This window comes from Meles meles, chromosome 1 (assembly GCF_922984935.1).
Source record: "Meles meles chromosome 1, mMelMel3.1 paternal haplotype, whole genome shotgun sequence".
NCBI lineage: Eukaryota > Metazoa > Chordata > Mammalia > Carnivora > Mustelidae > Meles > Meles meles.
Window position 1 is genome coordinate 42206439 of NC_060066.1, and position 12828 is coordinate 42219266.

Here is a 12828-nt window from a genome sequence, read left to right on the forward strand (position 1 = left end):
AATTTAATGGGGTCAGGTTGTGGAGCAATTTATGCTCAGGGGATTACTGACTAGTAGAGTTTCACAGCTGAGTAAGATCAAGGAAAGAGACAGTAAGGAGTCCTGCTACAACCCACTGTCACCCTAGGGTGTCTGTGTACATGCTCAAGGGAGTGATGTCTGAGGACCAACATCAGAGGCTCCATAATGTGGAGGAAACAGACATCACTAAAATAGTCCAGACAAAACTAAGGAAATAAACAAGCCAACTATAATAACAAGCTCCAGGGGATGGAAGGGAGACCAATACCCACAGTTACTATAAACAGAGAGTATCAATAGAGATAAAAATGGACAGGCACACACACACACATACAAATGGAAATTCAGAAAGGCTCAAAAGTAGATTTGAACTGACAGAATTAGCAAACTTGAAGATACACTGAGATTATGCAATTCAAAGAACAAAGAAAAAAATGAAGAAAATTACAGACCCTCTGAGAAATGTGGGTCACCATTAAACACACCAACATATAGGTGTGGATAGGAATATAAGGAGTTGCAAATTTGATTTAAAGAAAACTCTTAATGTGTATAACTAGGCAGCTCAACAAACTCCAAGTAGGATACATGTCAATCTACTTCAAACACATAATAGTAAAAATGCTGTATCGGGGCGCCTGGGTGGCTCAGTCAATTGAGCATCCAACTCTTGATTTCAGCTCAGGTCATTATCTCAGCGTCCTGAGGTCAATGCAGGTTCTGCATTGGGCTGTGCTCAGCAGAGAGTCTGCGCGAGATCCTCTCTCTCTCACTCTCTCTTGGCCCCTCCTCCTCCGCTCTCTAAAACAAGCATTTTTTTAAAAACTAAATATTTATTTAAATCAATAACTCCAAGTACAACCAAAATTAAAAGCATTTGTGTTTCAAAGGACACTATCAAGGAAGTGAAGCAAACCCAAAGAATGGAAGGAAATATTTCCAAATCATGTATCTTATGAGCAATTTATATCTAGAATCTATAATCTTATACCTAGAATACACAAAGACCTTTACAATTCAATAGTAAAAAGACAACCCAATTTTTTAAAAAATAGGCAAAGAAATTGAATGAATATTACTCCAAAGAAAATACACATAAAAAGATGTTCCACATCATTAGCCATAATGGAAATGTGGATTAAAACCACAGTAATATACCACTCACACCCACTACGATAGTTACAATCAAGAAGCATGGTAATAAGCAAGTGCTGACAAGGACAGGGAGAAATTGGAAACCTCACACATTGTTGCACGAATTGTTAAAGTAGTATAGCCATTTTGAAAACCAGTCTGGTAGTTCCTTAGTTACCATATAACCCCAAAATTCTACTCTTAGACATATATTCAATAAAAATGAAAAAACTATAGCCACCCAAAAATTTGTACACAAGTGTTCATAGCATTGTTCATAATAGCCAAAAAGTGGAAACCCAAACATCCACCAGCTGATGAATGGATAAAGAAAATGTGGTCTATCCATACAATGTAATATTATTTGGCAATAAAAAAGACACATACAACATGTATATATACACACATATATGTATATATACATATGTGTGTATACACACATATACATATATATGTGTGTGTGTATATATACATATGAGTATGTATATATATATGTGTGTGTGTGTGTATATATATATCTCATGATATATATAGATATGTATCATGATTCCATCTATGTGAAATGTCCAGAATAGGCAAATAGAGACACAGAACTATGTTAGTAAGAGTTGCCTAAGGATATAGTGGTTATGGATGACAGCCAAAAGGTATGGGGTTTCTTTTTCCCTTTTTAAAATATTTTATTTGTTTATTTGACAGAGAGAGAGAGAGAGAGAGAAAGGGAACACAAGCAGAGGGAGTGGGAGAGGAAGCAGGAGGTTTCCTGCTAAGCAGGGAGCCCGATGCGGGGCTCCATGCTTGGACCCTGGGATCATGACCTGAGCCGAAGGCAGACACTTAATGACTGAGCCCTCCAGGCACCCCAGATATGGGATTTCTTTCTGGGGTGATAAAAATTTTCTAAAATTAATCTAAAATGTGATAACTGCATAACTCAATATACTAAAAACTGTCAAACTGTACACTTTAAATGGGTGAACTGAATGTATAGAAATTATGTATCATTAACAAAAAAGATACATATATAAATAAAAGACAACTTAAAATTCTAAAAAGTTTTATTATAGAAACAAAACAAGGAGTGTCATTAAGCATGAAATAAATAATTTCATTCTTGATAAAAGTACATTTAATGTTACAAAATCTGAAGTAAACTAGTTTATAACCCAACTCTTAAAGGATTTCTATTTCTTGAAATTAACTTTTATTCTTTTGCAAAGATGTAACTTTAGTACAGGAGAAACACATTTAATTTGTTATACATTGTTACAGATACAATTCAGAAGTCAACATACATAAAAGCAGCTATATTATTCATTTTTGCTAAATAGCTGTACAAAGCTATTAACTTACAATATGAAAAAAGCTGTTCATGAGATATTTCAAACTAGAAGTTTGGAATGCATGTTTCTATGTGATACCATTAATCCACTAACTTCTGTGGCCAGATGTTCAGTGTATCTCTCATAGAACTGCACGTAAAATTATAGAAGTCAGGTAAAATGTTGCAATTTTAAGGGACAAAAGCAAAGAATCAAAGATGATTTTATGGTAAATTTGGCAAATCTGGTGCTTAAATGTCCCTTTTTATTACAGAAAACAAGGAAGTCTAATGTTTAGAAACCTTAATGGATGGAAAATAGTTGAGTCAAATACATTCTATGCAAGTTCCACATCTAATTTTATTTAAAGTGTTAACTCTGAACATTGAAAAAGTTAATAATGAATTATCATTTTAATAAGAAATTGTCCAATTTTACTTGCAACTTATCAAAAGTGTAATTTTAATACATATTGGGATCTAAAACTACTAGTAAATAGCAACAATAGAGACTATATATTTTAAAAAGTGGACAAATGAAGAAAGAATATATTGGGATGTAAATTAGGAATTAGTTATTTGCTTTACAAAAGGTTCTTAAATATACACAGTAATTCATAACACGTGATCTTTAAGTATTCATGCATTTAAAATAAACTTAGCAGAAAGATCAACTTACAACTTTTAGAAACCCCATGAATTTATAAAGAGAGGCACTGCTTTTAACTATTCACTAAAGGCAATAAAATGTTTTAAACAGTTCAAAAATAGAAAGGGCCAAAAAAAGGTGATTTTTTCAAAAACAAAACAGTTTAGTAAGATGGCTATTCACTGTGCTCTTCAAGAAATTCATAACCTACTTTTATAAAGCATATTTTCCAGCCCCAACTTGTGACACACTTTGACCACCGTTTCTGCTTCTCCTTGAATCGATCTGGAGTACACGGAAGGGGGCCACAACAATGAGGCTATTGGCGGTTTAGGTTAATGTCCTGAAAAAACATGCTATGTACACAAAAAGTAATGAAAAAAAAAGTTCTGAAGTACAACTCCTATTCCCTAGGCTGTAAAATCCTACTAGTCTAACAAAAAGCACCAAGTTATAGGCGCCAAAGTTGGAAAAAAATAGAAACCAGCACAGAGTCATTATCATATACCTTATCAATTAAGTTTTATTTATTGGTCTGTTTGGCATTTGGAAAGCTAAATAAATTTAGCAGGCTAGAAATCCCATTAGTACGCTTACCAAAGATTTGCTTATTAATGAATTAAAGTTAATACTGAAAACAGCATAGTGAGGAGTCTTCCTCTGTGCTTAATGATGCGGAAAGATACCAAAATCTTCTTACAGAAAGGAAAAAGGTCCATAATATTTTTTGAAAAATAAAAAGTAAATGGAAGTTAAGGCACTTATTTCAATGGTTCCGCAACATCGAGGGCAAAGTATGTTTTGTATTTCTTTGAGAAATTCCTTCCATCCTAAAACCGTATCTTTGCTCCTTTCATAGATTTTTATTGTCAAATCTAACAACTGTAAGTTACCCAAATGGAATTACTTACACAATCTTTAATCACTTGTTTTTCTACAAATAAGCAAGAAAATTAATTGCTCCTCACTCAAAGTTTTCTACTACTTCTGTTTTAACTACAGTTAAATAATCTAATCTCTCATATCCAATATTATTACTTCTGTAATAAAGCTTACATTTTCCTTTTCAACAGATGCTGACTGAAAAATTTATCATTTAAAGAATTAAAAGTTTCTCCAAATCTATTTAAGAAATAAGTTGACAGAAGCAAAAGCAACTAACACATATATGTCAAAAGCCAAAAACAAAAAACACACATCAAAACTAATTCAGCATATGTGATCATAATATAAATCAATAAAAAGTGAATTAAATATTTCATGCTACACAGATTATTCTATTTTCCTTTCAAAATATGCAAGCTGACTTTGAAATTGCATTGTTTTACATGCTCTGATCACAAGGACTACCAGGTGACTATTTGTTGTATACTTAGGTAACCACAGTAATATATTCTTTAAGATTTTATTTATTTATTGAGAGAGAGATAGCATAAGCAGGGGGAGAGTTACACGAGAGGGAACAGACTCCCCGCTGAGCAAGGAGACCAATGAATGGCTTGATCCCAAGACCCTGGGATCATGACCTGAGCCGAAGGCAGATGCATAACCACCCAGGTGCTCCCACAGTAATATTTTCATAAGGCTTGAAGCTAAATACTAGTGATTCACTAATTAAGATGTATAGAGAACCTGGGGCGCCTGGGTGGCTCAGTGGGTTAAAGCCTCTACCTTCGGCTCAGGTCATGATCCCAGCTCTCTGCTCAGCAGGGAGCCTGCTTCCCCTTCTCCCTCTCTGCCTGCCTCTCTGCCTACTTGTGATCTCTGTCAAATAAATAAATAAAATCTTAAAAAAAAAAAGATGTATAGAGAACCTGAAATGCCCTGTCTTTAACTATGTTAATATAACTGTTAAAACTATATAAAAAGCATGAAATGAGAACCAATAAAACTAGTGCATCAGATATGACACTGGCATCAAACAATTATTCTGAAGCTCCAAAAAACCAAAACATCCTAGAGCTAGTATAAGAATGCATGTGCTTTTGTACTAAAAAAAAACATGTATATATGTAACAGAAAATAAAGTCAATGAAAAGATGCTCCCTTCTAATGTAGTAATTCAGAGTACTGAAATTGTACTTTTTACAGCACTCTAACAAGTAAAAATTTTAAAGACTTGTTCACTAAACATGTGTAAGGTAAAACTAAACATGCATCCTGTCTTACTAAAATGATCCATCTATCCCAAATCTCTTAATACAGCCCAACTAATCATTTAAGAACATCTTTTCATAAATGATTAAAAATATGAAAACACTTAACCTAAAGGATCATAGCATTTAGGTTGTGAAACTGTGTTGTGAATTTTGTAAGAATTGTCATTTTGTTCTTAACGTTGAAGACTATACCATAGTTTCATAAATAACAGCATTTGTGTTTTATAATAAACATACCTGTATACAGAATTGTTTTTAATAGCATCTGCCCCCATCTCCAGAAATTGTTCATTTTAGTGTTATGTCATTTTAGTCATTAATGTCAGAATATTCTTATTCTGATATTTAATTTTTCACTTAATACTTCAGTAGAAAATACATGAATAGACTGTATACCCCATTCCATATCTTTTAAAAACCTGAACAACATTCATTTTAAATATCTGTTTTTAAAAATATTTAGGTAAAAAGAGTGACTCTTTTATCATGATTAAACTGGTATTAAATTTACAGGTGTAAGTAAAAAAAGTTAACCACTTAATATTGCAAAATAATAAAATGCAACATCATGTATGTATTTTACTAAGAAAGTGCACAGTTATATAAGCAGCAGATGATGAGAGCCGTATCATGGAACATCTGGATATATCTTTATGTATATCCTTCAGAATCATATTCCTTTATACAATTTACAAATTTTAATTTAAATGTCACATATTCTCAGCTAACATTTAAATTAGTTTTTACTGTACTATTTCAATTCAATTATAAACCGTGAAATACCTTCATAAACTGCCGTGAAGGTAAGAAGAGTTCCCTTCTTTTGAGTCTATAATTATATGACATTAAATGAAATATTTATTAAATGTTCTATTTGAAAAATATACTCTCACCTTGAACATATTCAAATTCAAGACCTATGTTATGACAAAATGAAGATTTATGAGGACAATTTTATAATAGTTGAGAAGATAATGAGAAGATAAAGTCTGTAAAGACCATGTAATGATAAGGAAAACCACCTGGCCAGAATATTACAGACTGGTAGATTTGACATTTTACCAAAGGACAGTAATGTTTGATGTTCTATTCCCTGCAAAACTCTGAATCCAGTTAACAGCAGGAGGGAAAAAGCAGCAGCATTTCAAATGTCCATACTCTGATTTCTAAAAGACACCGTGTAGGTAAGAAGAAAATCACATTTTACTTCAAGTGATGTAAGTCTTTGAAATGAAGGCTCCGCTATCGTTCAAGACTGAAAGGATATCACAGTGTTGATTTTATATACAAAGTAGGATCTGTTCCAGTATACTCTAGTGAAATAATTCACATATGGAGAATAGTTAATTTTGACCTCATGACAAAATCGCCCATATTTTGAGTAGGTTAACTTGTCACCTTCTTCGCAAACCACCTATCAAAAGATACGAAACAGTATTAAAAAGGTTATGAAGTTTATAGGAGAAATACAATCAATGTACAAGTGACTATTTATATAAAAAATACATTATTGCTACACAAGGACTATCTCACATTGATTATTAGCAAATCTAGAACCCTCTTTATAAAAGAGTCACCATCTCCATTAAGCTCTTCAGCTTCTCCTAGAGACTGAGACTAGTAAAAGTGTTTCTGATTTTCTTTTCTTTTGTTTTTTAAAAGATTTTATTTCAGAGAGAGACCTGGCAAGTGAGGGAACATAAGCGGGGGAGTGGGAGAGGGAGAAGTACGCTTCCTTCCAAGCAGGGAGCCCCACACAGGGCTCGATCCCAGGACCCTGGGATCATACCCTGAGCCGAAGAAGGCAGACACCTAATGACTGAACCACCCAGGTACTGTTTCTGATTTTCAAAAAGATTTTAAAATCCTCAAATATAGAAGACTGTCTACTCAGTTAATTATCATTCCTCTGACTTACCTACTAAGACTGAGAAATGGATATATTTTTAATATATGTTCAAACTTTTCTTATATAGAAATGGCTCACAATTATCTAATAAGCAAGTTTTTGTGACTTATCCAGTGCAAACCTTTACATTCTCTTCTTAATGATGTTCACTAAGATAGCTTAACTAGCTTGAAGGGTTTTCTACACTAAAACATTAAACATTCTTCTAATGCTTGGAAAGATGTCAGAGAACCAACTTTTAGAGTAAAAAGATGGAGTAGCTTTAAGTCCATGCCTGGTTATTACATGAAAGAAATAATTTGATCTCAAAATGGAGCAGAAAGATGGCCAAGATCAGAATTAACAGGTTCCAGATAACAGCTAACAACACAGCAGTAATTACTGAATACCTGATGTTTAATAAAATCCCATTTTGTCACCAATTAAGCCGAAGATCACAGATATCAAGTACCAACAGAGAAAATTCAAAATACATGCAGCAGAACACAGAATACATTTATATTACAGGTTTATGGGGTCATGATGAAAGACAAAAGTGGAAATCATAAAAACTAATTTCTCACCTCCATACTGGTCTGGGACAATAAGAGAAAGAACTTATCATTTAGGAAAAGACAGAAAAAATCTTGGCTGCAACCCATATAGTACACGCATGTCAATTCAGAATTGGCAACTGAAATTCTTCTAAAGTCCCTCAAACCCAACTTTCGAAGGAGTAAAGACACCCATTCCAGACAACACTAATTACCAGATACACAAACTCCTCTGTCTTTCTTTTAGTTGTCAGATATATAAGGTACATACTGCAGGCTGAGAAGTAAGAAAGCTTGGTAAAACAGCCAAAATCAATGAAAACTTAACATACAGCTATGGCTAAATCCTTAAAACCGAGGTAGCTCTGAATACACTAATTTTTGTGGGTATCAGGGACTGTGATAATTTAGCAAGCTATTTTTCCAGCTATGAATCAAATTATCAGAAAATTCTCAACATAATAATGTAACAACACAACCAGCTGCTCTTTAGATTATAAGTTAAAATAAAATCATCATTCAAATCAAATTATGCCATCTTATTTTTTTTAAAGATTTTATTTATTTATTTGACAGAGCGAGAAAGATAGCGAGAGAGGGAACACAAGCCGGGGAGTGGAAGAGGGAGAAGCAGACTTCCCACTGAGCAGGGAGCCCAATGCAGGGCTTGATACCAGGACCCTGGGATCATGACCTGAGCTGAAGGCAGATGCTTAATGGCTGTCTTGTTAACATAATTTGGTGCCCCCAATTATGCCATCTTTTGTACATAAACGTGGAACATAAACAAATACAGGTAATGAATAAGGAATCCAGGTATTGGTAAAATTATTTTTTTCTGCAAACTACCCAAATTTTCTTTTGTACAGTGGAAAAAAATTGGGGCACCTGGGTGGCTCAGTCATTAGGCATCTGCCTTCAGCTCAGGTCATGATCCCAGGGTCCTGGATCAAGTTGCCCATGGAGCTCCCTGCTCAGTGGAGAGCCTGCTTCTCTCTTTGCCCCTCCCCCTGCTCTCTCTCTCACAAAAATAAAATCTTAAAAAAAAAAAACCACTTCAAAGTACTTCTAATGTATTCCCCCACTGTTAAAGAACTTTTTTTTTTTTTTAAGATTTTATTTATTATTTGAGAGACAGTAAAAGAGAGCATGAAAGGGGAGAAGGTTAGAGGGAGAAGCAGACTCCCCATGGAGCTGGGAGCACGATGTAGGACTGGATCCCAGAACTCCGGGATCATGACCTGAGCCAAAGGCAGTCGCTTAAGCAACTGAGCCACCCAGGTGCCCCTGTTAAAGAACTTCTAATTATATTCTTACTTAAGGTCTAGAAATAAAGTTTGATGAGTAAAAGTTTAAAAAAGTCATTTTTCTCAAAAAGATTTAACTTCTCAAATGGTTACTTACGTGGCCATTTGCAATGTCTAATAAATCTTTAACCCTACAGCCTCTCGTGGTTCCCACCTCATTGCAGATAGCATCCTCTACAATTAGGTAATTAGCCTTGTAGGATGTCAGTATTTTATAAATATCCTCAGCAGATCGCTTTGAATAGATTTGATAGATCTGAAAGAATATAATTAAAACAGTATTTTAAAACATTTAAAACTTGTTATTTGAAACTATACATTGAGCATCTACTATGACTTAGTATTTGGCACTATCTCTGGAAAATAAAGATATTCACTAAGACTTGATTCCTGCCCTTAAGAAGCTTATGGCCATAAGTCATTCATTGTCCACTCTGTATCTTCTTTGGAGAAATGTCATTCAAGTCCTTTGGCCATTTCCTCCCCAGATTTGTTAAGATATAATCAACACATAACATTTTGCAAGTTTAAATTGTACAATGTATTGATTTGACACACTTAAATGTGGGTTTTTTTTTAAGATTTTATTTATTTATTTGACAGAGAGACACATCACAAGTAGGCAGAGAGGCAGGCGGAGAGAGAGAGGGAAGCACGCTCCCCACTGAGCAGAGAGCCCAATGTGGGGCTCAATCCCAAGACCCTGAGATCGCGACCTGAGCTGAAGGCAGAGGCTTAACCTGAGCCACCGAGGCGCCCCACCACACTTAAATGTTGCAAAATGATTACCACCGTAACATTAGCTGGCACCTCCATTGTGTCACATAATTACCATTTCTTTTTTTTTTATGAAAACATTTAAGATTTACTCTCTTAGCAACTTTCAAGTATATAATACAGTACTGTTAACTATAATCACCATACTAACATTATCCCCAGAACTTGTTCATCTGATACCTTGAAGTTTGTATACTTTGATTAATATCTCCCCATTCCCCTACCCTTCAGCCCTTGGTAACCACCACTCTATTCTCTGTTTCTATGAGTTTGGCTTCTTCATACATTTTTTATATCTTCCATATATAAGGGGTATCATACAGTTATTTGTCTTTATCTGACTTCTTTCACTTAACATAACACCTTCAAGATTCACCCACATTGCTGCAAATGTGCTTTGCTCAATTCCTAACTGGCCTGTCTTTTTATTATTGAGTTATAACAGTTCATACGAGTTTTACTACCACGTACAGAGCATTTTATACTCATTTATACATGAGATAAAATCAGCAAAGTTAAAACATTATTTGACCACTGTCACAAAATAGTGAGTGAACAAGAATGCTTAAAACTCATGTCTTGGGGCGCCTGGGTGGCTCAGTCAGTTAAGTGTCTGCCTAGTGTCTGCCTTTGGCTCAGGTCATGATCCCGGGGTCCTGGGACCCAGTCCCATATCCGGCTTCCTGCTCAGCAGAGAGCCTGCTTCTCTCTCTCCCTCTGCTACTCTCCCTGCTTGTGCTCTGTCAAGTAAATTTAAAAAATCTTTATTAAAAACAGGGGCGCCTGAGGGTGGCTCAGTGGATTGAGCCGCTGCCTTCGGCTCAGGTCATGATCTCGGGGTCCTGGGATCGAGCCCCGCATCGGGCTCTCTGCTCCGCGGGGAGCCTGCTTCCTCCTCTCTCTCTGCCTGCCTCTCTGCCTACTTGTGATCTCTCTCTCTGTCAAATAAATAAATAAAATCTTTAAAAACAAATAAATAATCAGGGTGCCTGGGTCGCTTAGTTGATTAAGTGTCTGCTTTTGGCTCGGCTGGTGATCCCACCATCCTAGGATCAGGCCCTGCACTAGGTTCCCTGCTCCTCGGGGAACCTACTTCTTCTTCTCCTGCCTGCCACGCCCCCTGTTTGAGCACTCTCTCCGTCACATAAGCAAATAAAATCTTTAAAATAAAATAAAATAAAATAAAATATTCATGTCTTGGTTCCCTGGTGTTTTTCATTACAATTCTGCTGCTCTTGTAAGATCGTAAGTTCTAGATCTTATTAAACAATAAGGTTTTTCAGTTTTTCTGAAATGCTAACATTGGACTAGCTCTTGCTACCCCCAGAAAATAATAAAATCACAAATGTTAAGCCCAAAGTACCACATACTATATGCCCTAGAAATACCGAGATTTGAAATCTAAACTGGACAACATCCCAACCTATTTGATACTCAGCAGCTGCCTACTCCATGTTATGGTTGCCGTCCACCCAGCACCCTGAAGTCCAATGTCCACCAACATGAGAGAGATGCTCAACTGAATATTGTGATAAACAGAAGGCTAATAAACCAAGAGGAAGTTTCTCCCTCATTTTACTTTTATATACATTCCAATGGGAATAATTCTATCCAGTCTATATCTATTTGTTTTTCACATACATTTTTTATTTATTTTTAAATTTTGAGAAACTGTAACATACTCATGGCACATTAAAAAAAAAAAAAACCAACCACCTCTCTGCAATGGCAATAATATTACTGATAGATAGGATTTCTCAATCTCAGCACTACTGACATTTTACACTAGATAATTCATTGCTGGGACAGAGGAAAACAGTTCTGTGTATTGCTGGATGTTCAGCAGTATCCCTGATTCACCACCCACTAGATGGCTATAGAATTCCTTCTATACTTGTGACAATCAAAATGTCTCCAGACATTGCTGAATGTCCCCCAGGGGCATAAAAGTCCCAGGTTTGAGAAAACTGGCCTAGGAGATTATACAAAGATTAGTCATATGTCATGAATTATAGATAGCATCTAATTCAAATTATATGGTCTTATTTACGGAGTTAGATTTGAATTTTAATTTAACAACAAATTTATTCAGCACTTACTATGTACTAGACACCATAGAGAAAGACAAAGATTTGAAAAAAAAAAACATGGTTCCTATCCTCATAGTCAAGTCACATAAAACATAAACTCTAAAATGTTTAAATTTAATTAGAACCCAATTAAAAGTCTGACCTAATTATAAGTGATTCTGAAATTCTATATTAGGAAAAGACTAATATAACAAAGAAATCCACAAAAAATAAAGTTCAGAAATATGCTGTATCCATTCTGTTTAAGTGACTCCACCCTTTCAAAGTATGGCAAATACTAGTCAAAGGCAGCTGTTGTCTCTAAGGTAAATCACTGCCAGGTCCATCTCTTCATCTCTGACCTCTCCCTGCTTCAATCTGTTTTCTGCTCTGACCATAATTAACTCTCTAAAACAGATCTAAGCATTCCATTCCCAGGCTTATTAAAGGTCTTTGATAATTCCCAAATGCCTCAAGGGTGAGTCTAAATTCTTCAGCATGACAGTCTAGGTCTTTCAGAATTTGGCCTCGTTGTATTTTCTAGTTTCATGGCTATACAAATTTCATAGCTCATGTTACTTTTCCAGCCTGGAATCATATGCATTCTTATTCCAAACAAGTTTCTACTAGTCCTTCAAAGCCCAGATCAATGGAATGCCCTTTATGAAGACTTGGATTTTTGTAAGCAGAATTGACTGTTCCTCCTTTTGAGCTCCTCTTTGTATATTCTATGTTTCTATGTGTGTGTGTGTGTGTGTATGTACAATATTTAGTATTTAAATAACTATTATCTAAGGTCTACTATGTTTTAGGCATGGTGTATTATCTGTAATTCTCACAACTAGGACGTAAGAACTTCCTAGATTCAGATTCAGAAACTTCTCAAAATTAAAGAAATCGGGGCACCTGGGTGGCTCAGTCATTGAGTGTCTGCCATTGGCTCAGGTCA

General features: G+C 35.3%; 1 protein-coding gene across 3 annotated transcripts in view; it reads right to left on the minus strand.

Moving 5' to 3' along the window:
* Nucleotides 1-2195: 2195 nt before the first annotated feature.
* Nucleotides 2196-12828, minus strand: part of DPY19L4 (dpy-19 like 4) — a 72098-nt gene continuing 61465 nt past the window's right edge. For 2 of the 3 annotated variants that reach the window (XM_046015353.1, XM_046015371.1), the window contains 2 exons: nt 9131-9289; nt 2196-6698 (listed from right to left, as the gene is read on the minus strand). In XM_046015353.1, the coding sequence (XP_045871309.1) occupies nt 6534-6698; nt 9131-9289 (324 nt within the window). In that variant the 3' untranslated portion in view covers nt 2196-6533. The remainder of the gene's footprint in view (nt 6699-9130; nt 9290-12828) is intronic. The other variant, XM_046015361.1, reaches the window with a different exon arrangement.